The sequence below is a fragment of the Haplochromis burtoni genome, unplaced genomic scaffold (genome assembly GCF_018398535.1).
Source record: "Haplochromis burtoni strain Fernald_Lab_line unplaced genomic scaffold, NCSU_Asbu1 Contig_32, whole genome shotgun sequence".
Taxonomy (NCBI): domain Eukaryota; kingdom Metazoa; phylum Chordata; class Actinopteri; order Cichliformes; family Cichlidae; genus Haplochromis; species Haplochromis burtoni.
Window position 1 is genome coordinate 1,920,104 of NW_024582393.1, and position 14,614 is coordinate 1,934,717.

The 14,614-nt window shown below is 39.8% G+C and overlaps 1 protein-coding gene across 1 annotated transcript in view; it reads left to right on the forward strand.

Moving 5' to 3' along the window:
- The window catches only part of loxl2a (lysyl oxidase-like 2a), a 25,540-nt gene continuing 10,926 nt past the window's right edge, over positions 1 to 14,614 (forward strand). Inside the window, exons 1-4 of the mRNA XM_005918608.2 lie at positions 1 to 133; positions 2,026 to 2,331; positions 5,078 to 5,253; positions 12,480 to 12,688. Coding sequence (XP_005918670.1) covers positions 2,058 to 2,331; positions 5,078 to 5,253; positions 12,480 to 12,688 — 659 coding nt within the window. The 5' untranslated portion in view covers positions 1 to 133; positions 2,026 to 2,057. The remainder of the gene's footprint in view (positions 134 to 2,025; positions 2,332 to 5,077; positions 5,254 to 12,479; positions 12,689 to 14,614) is intronic.

A 14,614-nucleotide genomic window follows, 5' to 3' on the forward strand; every position in this document is an offset into this window, starting at 1 on the left:
GAGGGGAGCAGAGGAAACGGCCCGCAGAGTACTAAAGGGACAAAGAGCCCCTGCTTCACATGCCATCCTGTAAGACAGGTTGGAAACCTCAGCGTCCTCAAAAGACTGTGCTGACTGTCCTCCGTCTGTCAGAGTAAGTCCTTTCACTTTGGAGACAGCCTCCCTCCCTCCTGCTGTCCGACTGGATGTTGTTTGGCACGTGCATGAATGTGTGAAACTTTGAGATATCACACTTTGTTCAGACTGAGTTTTGCCTAATGGGTTCTCTCTTCGGAAACTTAAAAACCTGGCAGGATTTATATTTGCATGTTCTGTCTCTTTTATATTCATTGAAAATGTATTTTATATCAAGTGTTTTTTCTTTTTCCCTATTTATGTGTCGAAGCGCGCTGGGGTTTGCTGTATCAGAACACGAACTACAGTCCTGCTAGTAACAAACTTTTATCATGCATGCTAACTCTGGTGATGACAGTAGACAGCTGTGCTAAGGACCCTTCAACACCTACCGATTTTGTAGTCGATCTTTCTTCACTCTGGTCAGGGCTTAATATCTCTTTATCGGTGACTAATTCAGATGAACAACAGACAGCACAAGAGCCCTGATTTTGCCTGAAAAAGCAATAAAAGTATGTAGGATTTGAGAATTCCTATTTTAAAGGGCAAGCAGTATTTAATTATTGTTTGATCCTATTGTTTCTTTGCAACTACACGTTTTAAGCTTTGCATGACACAGCATATGATGTAAAAATGTCCATTCACCACCTTTCTGGGACCACAAGTTTTAACTGTTAAGAGTAGATTCTTCTGTAACATATGGGTGTGTCTACAGAAGTGTTGCCTATGACATGCAATATGTAGAAGTATTTATTTAGAAGTATTTTTTACTCATGGATTTTGTATTAAATTTTATATTAAATACAAAATCCATGAGTATAGTAAAACGCTATACAAATACAGGCCATTTACCATTTTAAATACACCATAATTGTACACGTGCTGGTTGGAGTATAGTTTGTGCACGCACAGCTGTTCAGAAATTCACTCAGACTCTGACTGACTGATTTAAAACCATTACAGTGCGCTTTTTCACTCCCTTGGTTTAATAAAGTACAAGACTGAATACTGAAAAGCCAAATTAAAGTGTCTCTGTACTCATGCTGAACCTATGTTCATTTCACGGGGAGATTGACCAGATGTTTCCGTATCGCGAAACATATGCTTCACAGTCTGATAATTTATAGGCTGTGTACTCCAGAGGAGGTTTTTCAAGTCTGAAGTTTGTTTGGTTACCATGACGTCAACACAGGAATCCCCCCCCCCCCCTGCTCCCAAATCTCCTCCCAAATCTCCTCCCTTGCTATTCAGAACAGGATGATGTGAAGGTGTCCTAACGTTCCCTCTCCTCCATCCCTCCCTTTACTCCCTCAGGGCTTATTGTCCCAACATTGAGACATTCATGGTTTGCCATGAAATAATGATGCACATGGAGTCAACTTTCTTTGTGAATACAGGTTCAGAGAGTTTACCTTGGCCTCCAGGCATAGATCAGCAAATAAATAAGACGGGCAGCCCCCTCCCTGGAGGAGCCCACATTTGCTCTCCATTAGGCTGTCAGACAATGGAGAGAGAAATTCTTGCCACCTAACCTATGTTCTTTCCCCAGATTTTCCCCAAATTTCCCTTTTTTTGGCAGTCGTGTCCATACGTTTGCTTAATATACTGTGAAATTGTGGTAATTTCTTTTACTATACTTGTGGTTGCAAAGTTTCTAGTGTCAGTTCTCTTGAAGCCTGATATGAGAGCCAAACCAAGCTCAGCATTTTATACAGATACCGCTTACTCTCAAATAAACTGAACTACCACATGCCACAAAAGACTGTCTTCCTCAGCCTGTCTTCAGATAACTCTCCAGGTTAAATCCTTGGAATTGAGAAAAGCCACTTAAAAAAATGCCAAAAACACACTTTATTGCAGTGTTATACAGCCGATGGTCACAGTTCTTTGTCTCTTTGTATCTCTCTTTAGGGTATTAATCTTTTCCCTCATCATTCTGCATCATGCTGCTCCTGGCTGTTTTCTGCTGTCTCCTTTACACCTTGCTGGTGCCATCCAGCGCCCAGTCAGACTCTAACCAGCCTGTGATCCAGCTACGTCTAGCCGGGGAGAAGAAGAAACACTACGAGGGTCGGGTCGAAGTCTTTTACAATGGAGAGTGGGGGACGGTGTGCGATGATGACTTCTCCATCTATGCTGCCCAAGTGGTATGCAGAGAGCTGGGCTTCACGGGTGCCGAGTCCTGGTTGCCCTCAGCCAAGTACGGAAAAGGGGAAGGTAAGAAAAAAACGCACAAAGTTAATGAGATGTGTGTGTTAGTCACCAGGACAACCATCTACAACTTCATCTAATCAAAACCCTCCAAAGTTCGACTTCAGATTGGTGCAGAAAGTGAGGTGCAAGTTATAGTGAAATAATCTGAGCATCCCTGAGCTACTCAACCACATCTACTCAGAAATAACCTATCACTACATGCAGTTTCATAATTTCCATGAAAGACAGGTTTCCCCTTGTCTAAATGCTTATACCCTGAGGTACTGGTTTTCCCATCAGAGGAGAACTGAGACACACCAATCAGTTCAGAGCACTGGAAGAAGGAAAGACTGGAAAGATTTGGAGCGTTAACCAGACGCATACACAGACGTAATCTCATCTCCTCTTTTATAGCCTTTGTATCTTATGATTTCCACCATAGCAGTAAAAATACTAACAAGATTCCCAGCTCTGTAAATGTGTTAGCTGCTGGAGGTGAATGTATGTATAGCGCTAAATGAACTCTTATTAAAGAACTCTTATTAAAGAGTTCATTTAGAGCTGCCAAAGCATGTCTTCACTCAGTGAGCCACTTCAACAGTTAGGTTAACTTTTCACAGCATTGCTGTCATTATGGAAATTTCAATTCAAGTGTTTTGCAGTTTTATGCATATACTATTATATACCTATAGTGTTTTATAGGAAGCATTTAACAAATAGCTTGTACTATATAGCTGTGTGTGCATCCTGTGTGAAGCAGTTGTTTGGGCTCCATTTTAGCAGTGGTTCGCTATATAAAGATGATGTCCTCTGGGACTTGGCTTTGGGAAGGGTGTGCCCCTCAAATGTTTTACAAACTCAGTGAAATGGCAGTTATGAATAGGAAAGCTGCAAATTATATTTTGCACTGATATAAAAAGTTGCACAATCTGAAATAAAATGATCTTTGTGTTGGTCAAAAAGAGAAGGGGGTCCCTGTTTTCCTGAGTGGATGTCAAATTTGCAGTGGAATCACTTTAAAAAGACGTGTTCTCACATGTGTTTATATGGAAACTAGCTTTATCTGTTTTTGGTTTTTGTTTTTGGTGGAGACAGATGGCTATAAAAGTGATCAAGAGGATTTCAAATTTCCCATCGTGATGACTAATGTGCTGTTGAAAGCAACCAAATGTTTCCAATTGAAGACATAACAGCAGAACAGTTATAAGGACATCCTACTTGGATGAGCGTTTTTCCTGCAAGGAGGCAAATCATATCCCCAGCTGCTGTTGCACAAATGCTGTTTGCAATCCCAGTGTGCCCCCCTCCTCCCCCCGCCCCCCCAAAAAGGGGGAAAAAGACAGCGTGCAAATGTTACAAAGGTTTTGGCTATGATTTAAATTTTCTACAAAATCCATTTAATCCATGTTATGCAAATCCCTTTAGGTTTGTTTTGAGCTCTTTGGCTATGATATTGACATAAAGTGCTAATAAAGGCTTAATTTATACATTTATAGCCCCATGTAGACTGTCCTCTCTGTTTTTTTCAGTGCTTGTTAAATCCCCATAAGGCCTGCAAATGATGTTCCTACCAATGCAGTCTAGGCTTAGAACAGCTGGCAATGCTGAGTATTTGCTTAGATAAAGGTGTGCTGAGACTGAGCGGGTTCTCCCTCTGCTGTATTCCAGAACCAGAGTGCTTGGCTCTTATTATAACGATGATCCAGGGGTAATCACTTCTCTGCCAGGAGGAAGCTACGTGACCATTATATCCAGTCACTTTCTTGGTATGATCAGGATGTTCCCTTGCAACATGTTGAGACTGCCAGAATAATGAGTTGGTGGTTTCCCTCACGGCTGATTCAGAACAGCCAGCTGGACAACAGATGATTCCCTTCAGCCATGACAACATTTATTAGGCAGGTTTTTGGCTGAAAAAATGCACCAGGTTATGTCAGAGACCAAACACATCTCCACGTGAGCAGGTTTACTGTGTCTACAGCTAGACTTCAGTGGACATGCTAGAACAGAAGCCAATAGGGCATGATTTACAACGCCTGTCAGGGTATAACATTTAAGACATTCTTTCATTTGCATTTTTTTTAAATGAGGTTGACCCATGTGAGGGAAAGCTAGTGAAAACTCAGGGTTAGGAGAAATTGTGACTCAGGATGAAGCAGACATAATAGTTGCAAACAGTCAGAGTATAACAACATATTCTAAAACAAATAATGATTATGTTATGATTGATTGTTTGTATATTAATTGGTTGGAAAAACAGTTAATGATTAGGTGAACAAAATATGAAAGCCAAGACGAATGGCAGATAATCTTTTGTACTTGCTGCAGTATACACATATAGTATGTATGTTAAAGGGAAAATATAGTGTTATTGTTTAATATTTTTTATAAATGTACTTAAAAAAATGATCTTGACTGTGCACCATTGTCTGCTTAACTGCGATACTCTTATATGTGCTGCAGACATGGCTGACAGTATTGTTGACAATTTAGTTGGAACTGCTCTTTTGGACTAATTATGTGATGACACCATTTCTAAATACCGCCAAGCATCTTTCTCTGTGTTCTGATCTGTTAAAGATTTTCACATCAGCCTGTCACAAGATAATGTTGGCCTGTGATAAGCTGAATACTTGTTTTTTATAAAAAATAAATAAAATTCCTTCAAAAGCACCGTCATCCCTACCATCCAAGAAAAGCCATCGTGGGCAAAGTGAATCAACATCTGAACACACATCCATTCGTGTGTTTCTGTTTCTGTTTGTTCCAGGTCGTATCTGGCTAGACAACGTGCACTGCACAGGTAGCGAAAAGAGTCTGGCTCATTGTGAGTCCAATGGCTTCGGAGTATCCGACTGCAAACATTCAGAAGATGTCGGCGTGGTGTGCAGTTCGAAGCGCATTCCAGGATTCAAGTTCATTCGGAACCAGGCCAACAGCCAGGAGGTAGGACCAACATATTGACAATCAAAATACATGCATATGGTACAATTGCAGTACAATTAATATGTGCATATTTGCATAAAATCTTTCACAAATGTTAAAAAAGGCTAGTGTAACTTGATTGCAGTATCACTAACACTTTGGTAGAATGCACACATGGTTAAAGCACAGACATGAAACCTGAAATGATGTTCTGCATCAGCTCAGGTTACATCAGGTTAGGCTTGGGATGAAAGAAAACCTTATCATAATTTATTGCTTCAAATGGCTCCAAGTTTCTTTTTTTAAAGCAGCTGAACTGTTGAAAGAAGGTGTAACATAATATTAAAAAGGTTTAAGAAGCTAAAGAATATACGACGCTTACTTATTGGTGTAGCATTGTTTTTTTAAATGATTAGTAACAACTAATTACAATCTAAGAACAAATATATACGTTTTTCATTTGAATTTTAAAATAGTAACAGGTAAATCCCCATGTTTCAAACACTGTGTTATACTTTGATTATGCTAAGCAAACACCAACTTCCAAATGCCTCATTTGAAGAGTTTGGATTAAAAGGATACACTGAGGTAAGCCCTTCTGTGCAAGAAGTCACGTCTGCTATGGCATCATGCAACTGAAATGATCCATGAGTAAGCTAAAATATTTAGCTGTCTGTTCCATGTTATACTAATGACTTTGTCAGGACACTATTAGTCTATTACTGCCCACACCAGACCCCCACTCTGCACACTGAGATTGCAAAGATGACTCAGACGCCAAGAAGTCCTTCCAGCCTGGCTGCTGAAAATGCCTCAGTACTGGATGGAAAGTCAGTGTGGGCTTGTGCATGTGACAGGAGAAAGGGAGGGAGATTATTAGAGGAAAGCATTCCTTCAGCTTGTCTGAAAGCAACTTCCTTTTAATAATGAGGTTTCCCTATTTAAGACCACACTGATAGAGATGAGTTTTATTTGGCAGTCTTTAATTAGTGCTTTACGTTCTTTGCAATTGGACGGAGTACAGTTTCTTTGTTTGCTCACACTACGTGTGGGGTGGTAGACTTGGCTGCGTTACAGGACTCTGTACAGCAGCCAGAACAGGGACTGGATTTTTCACCGGATTTAGTTGCGATAACACGCCCGAGGATAGCATCTTAAGTCCTTCTTTGTTTTGTTAATGTCTAGTCCAGTCATGTAAGAGGGCTGAAAGTAGAAGAAGAAAGGGGAAACTGAAATGTTTAATTATGGACTGTTGAACCTTACAACAGTAACAATACTCTTATTTATATAAGTTTTATATATAAGCACAACATCTTGTTTATTGTGTGTCTTGTGTATTTAGGGCCTCTGGGGTGTTTCTTTAGTTCAGTCCCCCACCCTCTAAGTGTTTCCTTGGTTTGGCTGAAGCCTTTTAAGTCACAGGAGAGAGGAATGGGAAAAAGGTGTAGCTACACCTCTGAACTATACTTGAACTGACACCAGCAAAGAGCAGCACTGTTCCTGAAATCTGTTTATTCACAGCATGAATTGACATTCTGTGTTCAGTGTGGAAATTCTAAGTAAGGGCCAATGAAGCACGGTGTTCTTTATAACTATGTGGATGCTATGAAGAATATTTCCTTCAAAATGACGAACACTCGTCTGAAATGTGAAGAGTTTCCTAGGACAGTACATCTCCTTTTATAAACACTGTTTTGGTGCCGTGCCTGCTGATTTTTAAATAATTTAAGTGAGCGTGAATCACTAGCATCACTACATCACTAGCACTGCAAGCAATGTCTTGATTTATAAAATTAAATAGTGCATCTCTACAGTGCACAAATTTGCCACAGACATTAATAATATTGTCTTTGTGAGGAAAAAATCCTGAGATTGCGTTACACTTTATCAAAAATGTCTCTCTCTCTATCAAGTCCTGCTTTGACTACAAATAATAGTATGCGTCCTGCTGCTGGCATGGGTTGCCCAGTTAGTATTTTTGCAGTGTCAGTCAAAAACATAAAATCCTAAAAGTAGCATTTACAAAATATCAAGTAACTTTGCTGAAAAACAGCTTGACAGTCCAAACTCAGTTAACCTCAAATATTCCCAAGCTCTGATTTGTGGAAGCCGGGACCACTTTGCTGCAGTCTGCCAGTGCAACCATTCTCAGCTGGTTATGTAATGCTCCTGAAACAATAACACAACAAACATTCCACTGTGACTGAATCATTATAATATTAATTATTTTAGCATGCAGCATATAATGCACACACACACACACACACACACAATAACTGTTTTATTGTGCATGATGGATACTTTTGCTTTTGTCTGTCTAACCCAACACAGCCAGTTTACTACTAGCATGTGTTTGTTTCACACACGGATGGAACATCCTGCAGAACAGATCTTTCTAACAGTACAGTGGTTACAGTCAGAAGACTTTGTTTAATCTGTAGTTAGTAGTGATAATTACACAAGCTTTGCCAGGTTCAGGTTTTTATGTGGGAATGGGACAGTACAGATCGTGATGTCTCATACGAAGACATTTATAGGTTCATGACATTGGCATAACTTTGTGCTGAACATTGGGGGGGTCAAGATGTCTGTCTAAATAAATAAATCTGGGTAAATTCCCAGATGATTAAACATGCAACTATTTTGCTGGTAATAACTGAAATGAGTAAAGAAAATCAACAGCCTATTTATGCAAGATAATTTATAATTTTATTGGAGGGGTTATATTGGTTGGGTTTAATTATTGGGGGAGTCATAACCCCCCTAACCCCCCTGGAAATTATGCCCCTGGTTCATGGTAAGGATTCATAGGAGTCATTGCAGGATGTTCTTTACTTTGTGTTTTCCAAGAAGTTGGCACTACTGTGTACTTGGTACATAATCATGCAGACTTTCACTGCCGAAAAGGAAAATCCAATGAAAATGTACGTAAGATGGATTTGGTTTTATATGTATCTCTTTCTAAGTAGTTTTCACATAAAGAAATCGCACACCACTGCTTGCGGAACATGATTATAAACAGATTCTACTCTATGGTCCAGCGGGCAGAGATTAACTTCTAACTTCCTGAAAAGAAGGAGTAGCTGTAGGAGCAGCTGTAGTTGACCAATAGACTATTCATCATGTTTACTTCAAACAAACACTTTCATCAAGAATCAAAACCCAGCCTTTCTAATCACAGAATGCGGCACTTAAAAACCTTCCGATCTTTTATACAAGTAACAAGGGTAGAGGTTGCACTTTACTCCATCAGATGAGATGGGGCTGGCTCATGAGAATTTCAGTTATTCACACAGTCTGCTGTAGGACAAAAAGAAGGAAACCCGAGCCAAAGTAGGATAAGCCTATTCGGGATGATGTATAGCAGAGGCTTTTGAGGAGATGAGTGATCAACGGGAGAAAAGGTCGATGCCTGTCAGAAGGCTGAAGTCAGTCTCTCTCTTGCAGATAGAACTGTGCAAGACATTTAACACATGTTCAGCAGCTGGAGCCTCATTTCAGTTCTGGGTTGCACAGCTCCCAAGTTCTGATTTTTATTATTTATTCTTGAACTTCACGTGCACATTTCGCTGACTCATGTGAGCCTCTCGTTTGAATGTAACACAATCTAAGTGTCTGTTTTGTAAAGTTTACACAAATGAGATCGTTCTGAAACAAGCTGTGAAACATTCGTGAAAGCGTGTTTATTCTAAGATAAACTTGCCAGCTGTAGATTCGTTAAGAGAAAACACAGAGTGAATTGGCTCTTCTGATTTGACTCTGTCAAAGATAGCAAGTAAATATGTTTTCTACTGAATGTTTTTTTATTATATTAAAGCACTTTGACTGGAGTTTATTAGTATAGTTCCACAGTCAATCAAATGCTTGTGTTTCATTTCCTATATTTTATATTCAGCACAGACACCTGTAAACATGTGTGTTGGTTCTGAGATTTGGGGGAGGGGGGGGTGTTCTTTTTTCCTATCGCAGTGGGAGAAGTGTACTCTAATAGGTATTCCAGATGCAGTGACCACTGAAACTCACTCTCTTTCTTTCCCCACACACACACACTCGCTATAGTCAGTCAGACAGAAGGGGGGCCAATGAGGCAGAAAGTTAGGTGGGGCAGATGTAAAAGTCGTTTCAAAGAGCCGTACTGTTCCTTTGCTTTTTCAGCTAAACTTTGGCTGATTAGCATTCATACTTGCTGTGTACCGTTGGGCGGGGCAGGCGGGGGATGAGTTGGGCACGTGTAGATGAACGTGCAGCAGGATCTGGAAAGCTGATTGAAGTGAAAGAAGTGCACAGTAGTGGAAGCATTAGTCACCGGCTAGACCACAGGCTCATGTCCACACATTTACATTCTGAGAGGGGACCCAGTCAGAAAACAGTCTGCTCCCCAGCTGGAAATAGTTCAGTAATGGACAGAGCTCACTTCACAGACTAGCACCAAATAGATCTGAAGGAAGGATGTTCACTTTTTTCAGTTGTTACTTACAAGCCAAAAAACCCCTATATGAATGATTATTTTTGGATTTTTAAAAAAGCTGTAGAATGAGTAAATCATTACAGGAAGTTGGGAAATGAGATGAGGTAACCTTGTAGAAATGCTCGTATTAACCTCAATGTAATCGGTAGGAGGAAAAGCTTTCACCCAGTACCTATTTGGACTGGTCTGTTTGTCACGTCACACTGATTCAGATAAAATCAAAATATAAATCCTACTGATCTCTTCAGGAATATGTTGACACTTTAGGAAATATACTTATTTCTTTTCTTTGTTGTTGTTGTTTCCTGTTTTTCTTTGACTTTCTGGAAAGAATTACATAAAGTTTACTCAAAAGTGAAAAGTTTGAGACAGCTAATGGAAATAAACAAAATCATCTACAGTTCTTTAAAAAAAATTGCCAGTCTCTGAAGCACATCGTGTTCTTAGTTAGATACAAACCATGCTCTTAAACAGATCCAAAACTGGCTGTAGGCTTTGAACTGACTGCTGGCAACATCCTCATATTTACCACACCAGTGGTATTGATCTTCTCACTTATTAAAGTATTTCCCTCTGTATATTTTAGTGATTCTGTATTTTCTTCTGTTGTAATGGGATAATGCATTTTTGTAGCTGTGTAACTCATAATAGTTTGTCTGATTCCAACACAGGTGCTGAAATTTATTTATTTATTTATTTCTGACTCTCTTTGAAAAAGTGCTCAAATGTGGCCAGTGTATCGAGTTGGGCCTAGGCCAAACAGGATTATGCTAAGTTAGGGGGACGCCCAGGCTGATCCCAGCTGTGCATATCTGTCCTTTTCTCTTCAGCTCACACTTTCAGAAGGCCAGTTTCCTGCCTTCGAGCCAAATGCAACAATGGTCAGATGTGTCTTAATAACATCATATCTGAGTGATTTTTCTTACTATTTATTTATTTGGCTATTTATTTATTGAACTTGGTCTTTTTTGTTTTTGTTGTGGCACGTTCTTTTATTTTCTTTGTTTATTATGAATTAAAAAAAAACAATCTAAAATCCTATGATTACATTTTGATTGGAGAGAGACAGCTGCGTGATCATAGTCATGTCTCCTCACCTTCCCCTGCTAGACACGGAAAACACTCTGTCATGCTATGGCCAGCAGGAATCTTCTCATGAAAGAGTGGTTTTTACCCACTCTAACCACTGCGGTCAGAGGGAGGACCAGGGTCACTGCTGAAGCAGTGTTAGTGGAGGCTCCTCCTTCCCTGCAAGACCCTGAAGCCTTGAACATTCCCTGAGGCTGACGCCATCTCAGGAAACCACCCTGTGGGCAAACATTTGATATTCTGGGAGACATGCCTGAATGTTGGGGTTTTTCAATGTTGAAGAAACTGGCTGTTATAAAATGACTGAGTTCAGCATACCACAGAGCAGCTCAGAGTTTTGGCTCTTTTTGGCACCCTCGGTGCAACTTCGCACTCAGTCAGGAACAAACGGCAGCACTTGGCTCATGGAGAGAAATGAAGGAAGGCAGAGTTATTAGGTAGCTGCTAAAGCCCTTAGGTCAAAGGGTACCATTCTTTGCTGTATCGGCACACATGATGCTAATTGTGAGCACCGGTGGCCTTCGCTCTGACTGGCATTTACAGCCCTCAGTAGATAGCTTTGGGCTATTCTGCACATTTTCCAACCTCACTTTTTGCTCGCCCTATCTTCTGTCTTTAGCCTTAACTTGCTTAAAATTGAATTTTACAAAATGTCATGGATTGCATGGATTTTAAACTTTTTGTTTCACTGCTTCCCATTTTCTGATACTTCTGCAGTCATACTTGCTTTGTATCGCACGCAAGTATGTTCATATCTTATGAGATATGAGATGTGAGGTCTTTTAAAAATACATGTGACCTACATTCCTTCCAGATTTGGCCAAAGGGAAAAGACTTGTATGTATCCCTTTGTGCTCTGCCTGTTTCATCTTTGCTCCTGACAGAGAATAGTGACATTGATAAAAGACCCAGCAGCTTGTCACGTATGAACTATTCCCTTTCAGCGCTTTTTCTGAGGAAATCCAAACACTGTTTGCCAGTTTTGACAAAACTATGAATTGAAGTGTGTGCCTCACACAAGTCTGTTGACAGACAGTGATCTCAGAGCCTTGTGATGTTTTGAATAACTGCTAATACCTGATGCATTTCTCATGTCAAGGGGGGACTTGACTCCACTTCTAGACCCATAAGCAGACAGAGTTAAAGCCATCTGTTGGTCTGAGTTTAACTTAGACCTTAACATTATGGTGCATTTGCAGAGACACTAGTTTTTCTCCTCATTGTCTGTGTGTCAGTGAAACAGAATTCACTCTTGATGGTGCGGTGGTGAAGAGGCTTATGCAAAAATATCATTACTCAAGTTGATGGGAACTTTATATAATAAATAGAAAATATAAGCTAAGCTTGCCAATATGTGCGAATCCAAGTCTGGGCAATTAATGTTCCCAAGGGGCCACAATTAGAGCCTAATTGTTACATCTACTCTTTCTTGTTTTGTTTTGTTTTTTGTTTGTTTTTTGTGGCCTATTGGGAAAAGTAATTGCCCACCCCTATCCATCTACAATAGACCACAGCCATCTGTTGCAAATTTATTAGAAATTCTGGAAAACTTGCAATATTCAATTGAATAAAAAGTCATACTGTAGTCAGAGGTCATTTTTTTCCATTGGACTAAAAGTATAATACTCTGTGTTTTTACATGTGTTATATACAGGAGAGCATGAAACATTATCTCTTTTCTGTTTGTCAGGGCTTGACGGTACAGGTGGAAGAGGTGAGAATCAGGGCCACATATTCTCACAGAAAAAGGATTCCCATTACTGAGGGATTTCTGGAGGTAAAAGACGGAGGCAAGTGGAGGCAGATCTGCAATGAGGATTGGAACCAGATGAATAGCAGGGTCATCTGTGGCATGCAGGGCTTCCCTGGGGAGAAACGCTTCAATACCAGACCCTACAAGTGAGTAATGTTGCTGGGGTCAGCATTAGGGTTTAAACAATTTCAACTAGATGTAATGAAAAAACTTCACTTGAGTTAAACATTTAACATTTAGTCTGGCTAAATACAGCGCAGGTTATTGCAGCTCTACATATGAATCCTTTAAATTTCACACTGGTGTAAAACATCAAACCAGACATTCTTATAGGCTAAACAATCCATTTATAAACTATATCATATTTTCTGGCAGGAAACATAAAACTTTATTACTGCCTAGTTTACTTAAGAATGTTTAGCCTGATGTTATGAAACGTTACATAATAACCAGGTTTGTTTACTGATCACTCACGCCTTCATCCATTTTCTACCAGAGTAAACACACTCGGGCCTGTAGATTCCTGACAAGAAGCCAAACACCACCAGAGGAAGCTTTGGCATATGCAGGATGAGTGCAGTACATTATGAAACAGTGGCTCTTCTGGCTCTATCTTTTTCGCCTCAGTGGTTTTATCACAAAGCTTTTCAAGTGTCACAGGCAACATGCAGTCTGACACAACGGAATACAGATGTTTTGTAGCTGCTGCACATGAGAAAGCAATCACAAGAGCAAATCTCTCTCCCAGTCTGTGAGCTGGCATCTAAAGCCAAAAAATCAGTGAAATCGAGACCTGAAAGACACAAGAATATATTTACAAGTACTGCCGAGCAGGTCTGCAACTGGATTTTCTCATTGATGTTTCTGGGTAAGGATATCAATGATCTGGTAAGATCAAAGCAAAGAAGGTGGCGTTCATTCAAAGAAAATCATGATCATTTAATTTGATAGTAATGCATTTCAACCAAAGGAAATATATGGAAAATGAAACCAGCGTTTAACTTTGTTTATTACTTGAGATCATAAAGCTGATGTGGTTGTAAAACATGTGATTCTGCTGTGGTTTCACATGATTCACTCTCTCAATCTAAATTTGGCATCACTTTAAAAGACTGTGTATTGCCCTCATGTTCATACCAACTTGAATTTAAATTTAAACTTCTAAACAAGGTTTAAGGACTAAAAGGTTGTAAATAAAGCTCCTGCTGGTTTCACTACATGGTATGCTGCTTCAGGGTCCACTCTTGTTGGCTTCTTCAGTGACCCCTAGTTGATTACCTCCATTCAAGTTTGGGGTCATAGGAATGTTAAGGTATTTTCACAATACTCCCATTGTGCTTCACAGCAAAAAGGAGAAGACTGCTGAATTCCTCTCACTAAAAAATAAAAATGTCCATTCCCCAAAAAAGCTGCTTATAATTTTAGTAATGTGTAAGAAAGAATGGTGAAATCTTTTATTTGTCTTTTAATATGAAAGAAGTGATGTGTGACTATATAGTTCTCCCAATCCAACTTTAAGCTTTTAAGCAGTATGACAGAACACAGCAATAGTAGTGAATATAAATATAAATATTGACTATAATTATCCCATAGTCTGGGGTCTACTAAAGGCAGGGAGTGGACCTGTAATGAAGGACTTGGCAAACAGAGGTTTGAACTGAAAAACAAAAGCAGAACGACACCGGAACGTGGAACAAACAAGCAGACTAACTACAAACTGAACAGAAGCTAAACTAACAAACAGACAAAAGTAACACCCACAATAAGGGAGAACACGACAACGAGCAGAGGGCGATGCAGACAGCAAATACACGGGAGGGTGATTACAGGAGTGGAGACAAATGGGAACACAGCTCAACAAAAGCAAAACTAACGAGACAGGAGAAGCTGAACCAAACATCAAACACACGAGACAAGAGATTATCAAAGCAAAGCAGCAAGTAACACTCGCACACAGACTCAGACTAAGACACGTGAACTTGACACTGGAACGGATATTAAGGAGATATGACGGACTGGGAAGACCAAGGATGAAACACAGAGAAAAACATGGGAACATGACTGGAAATTGG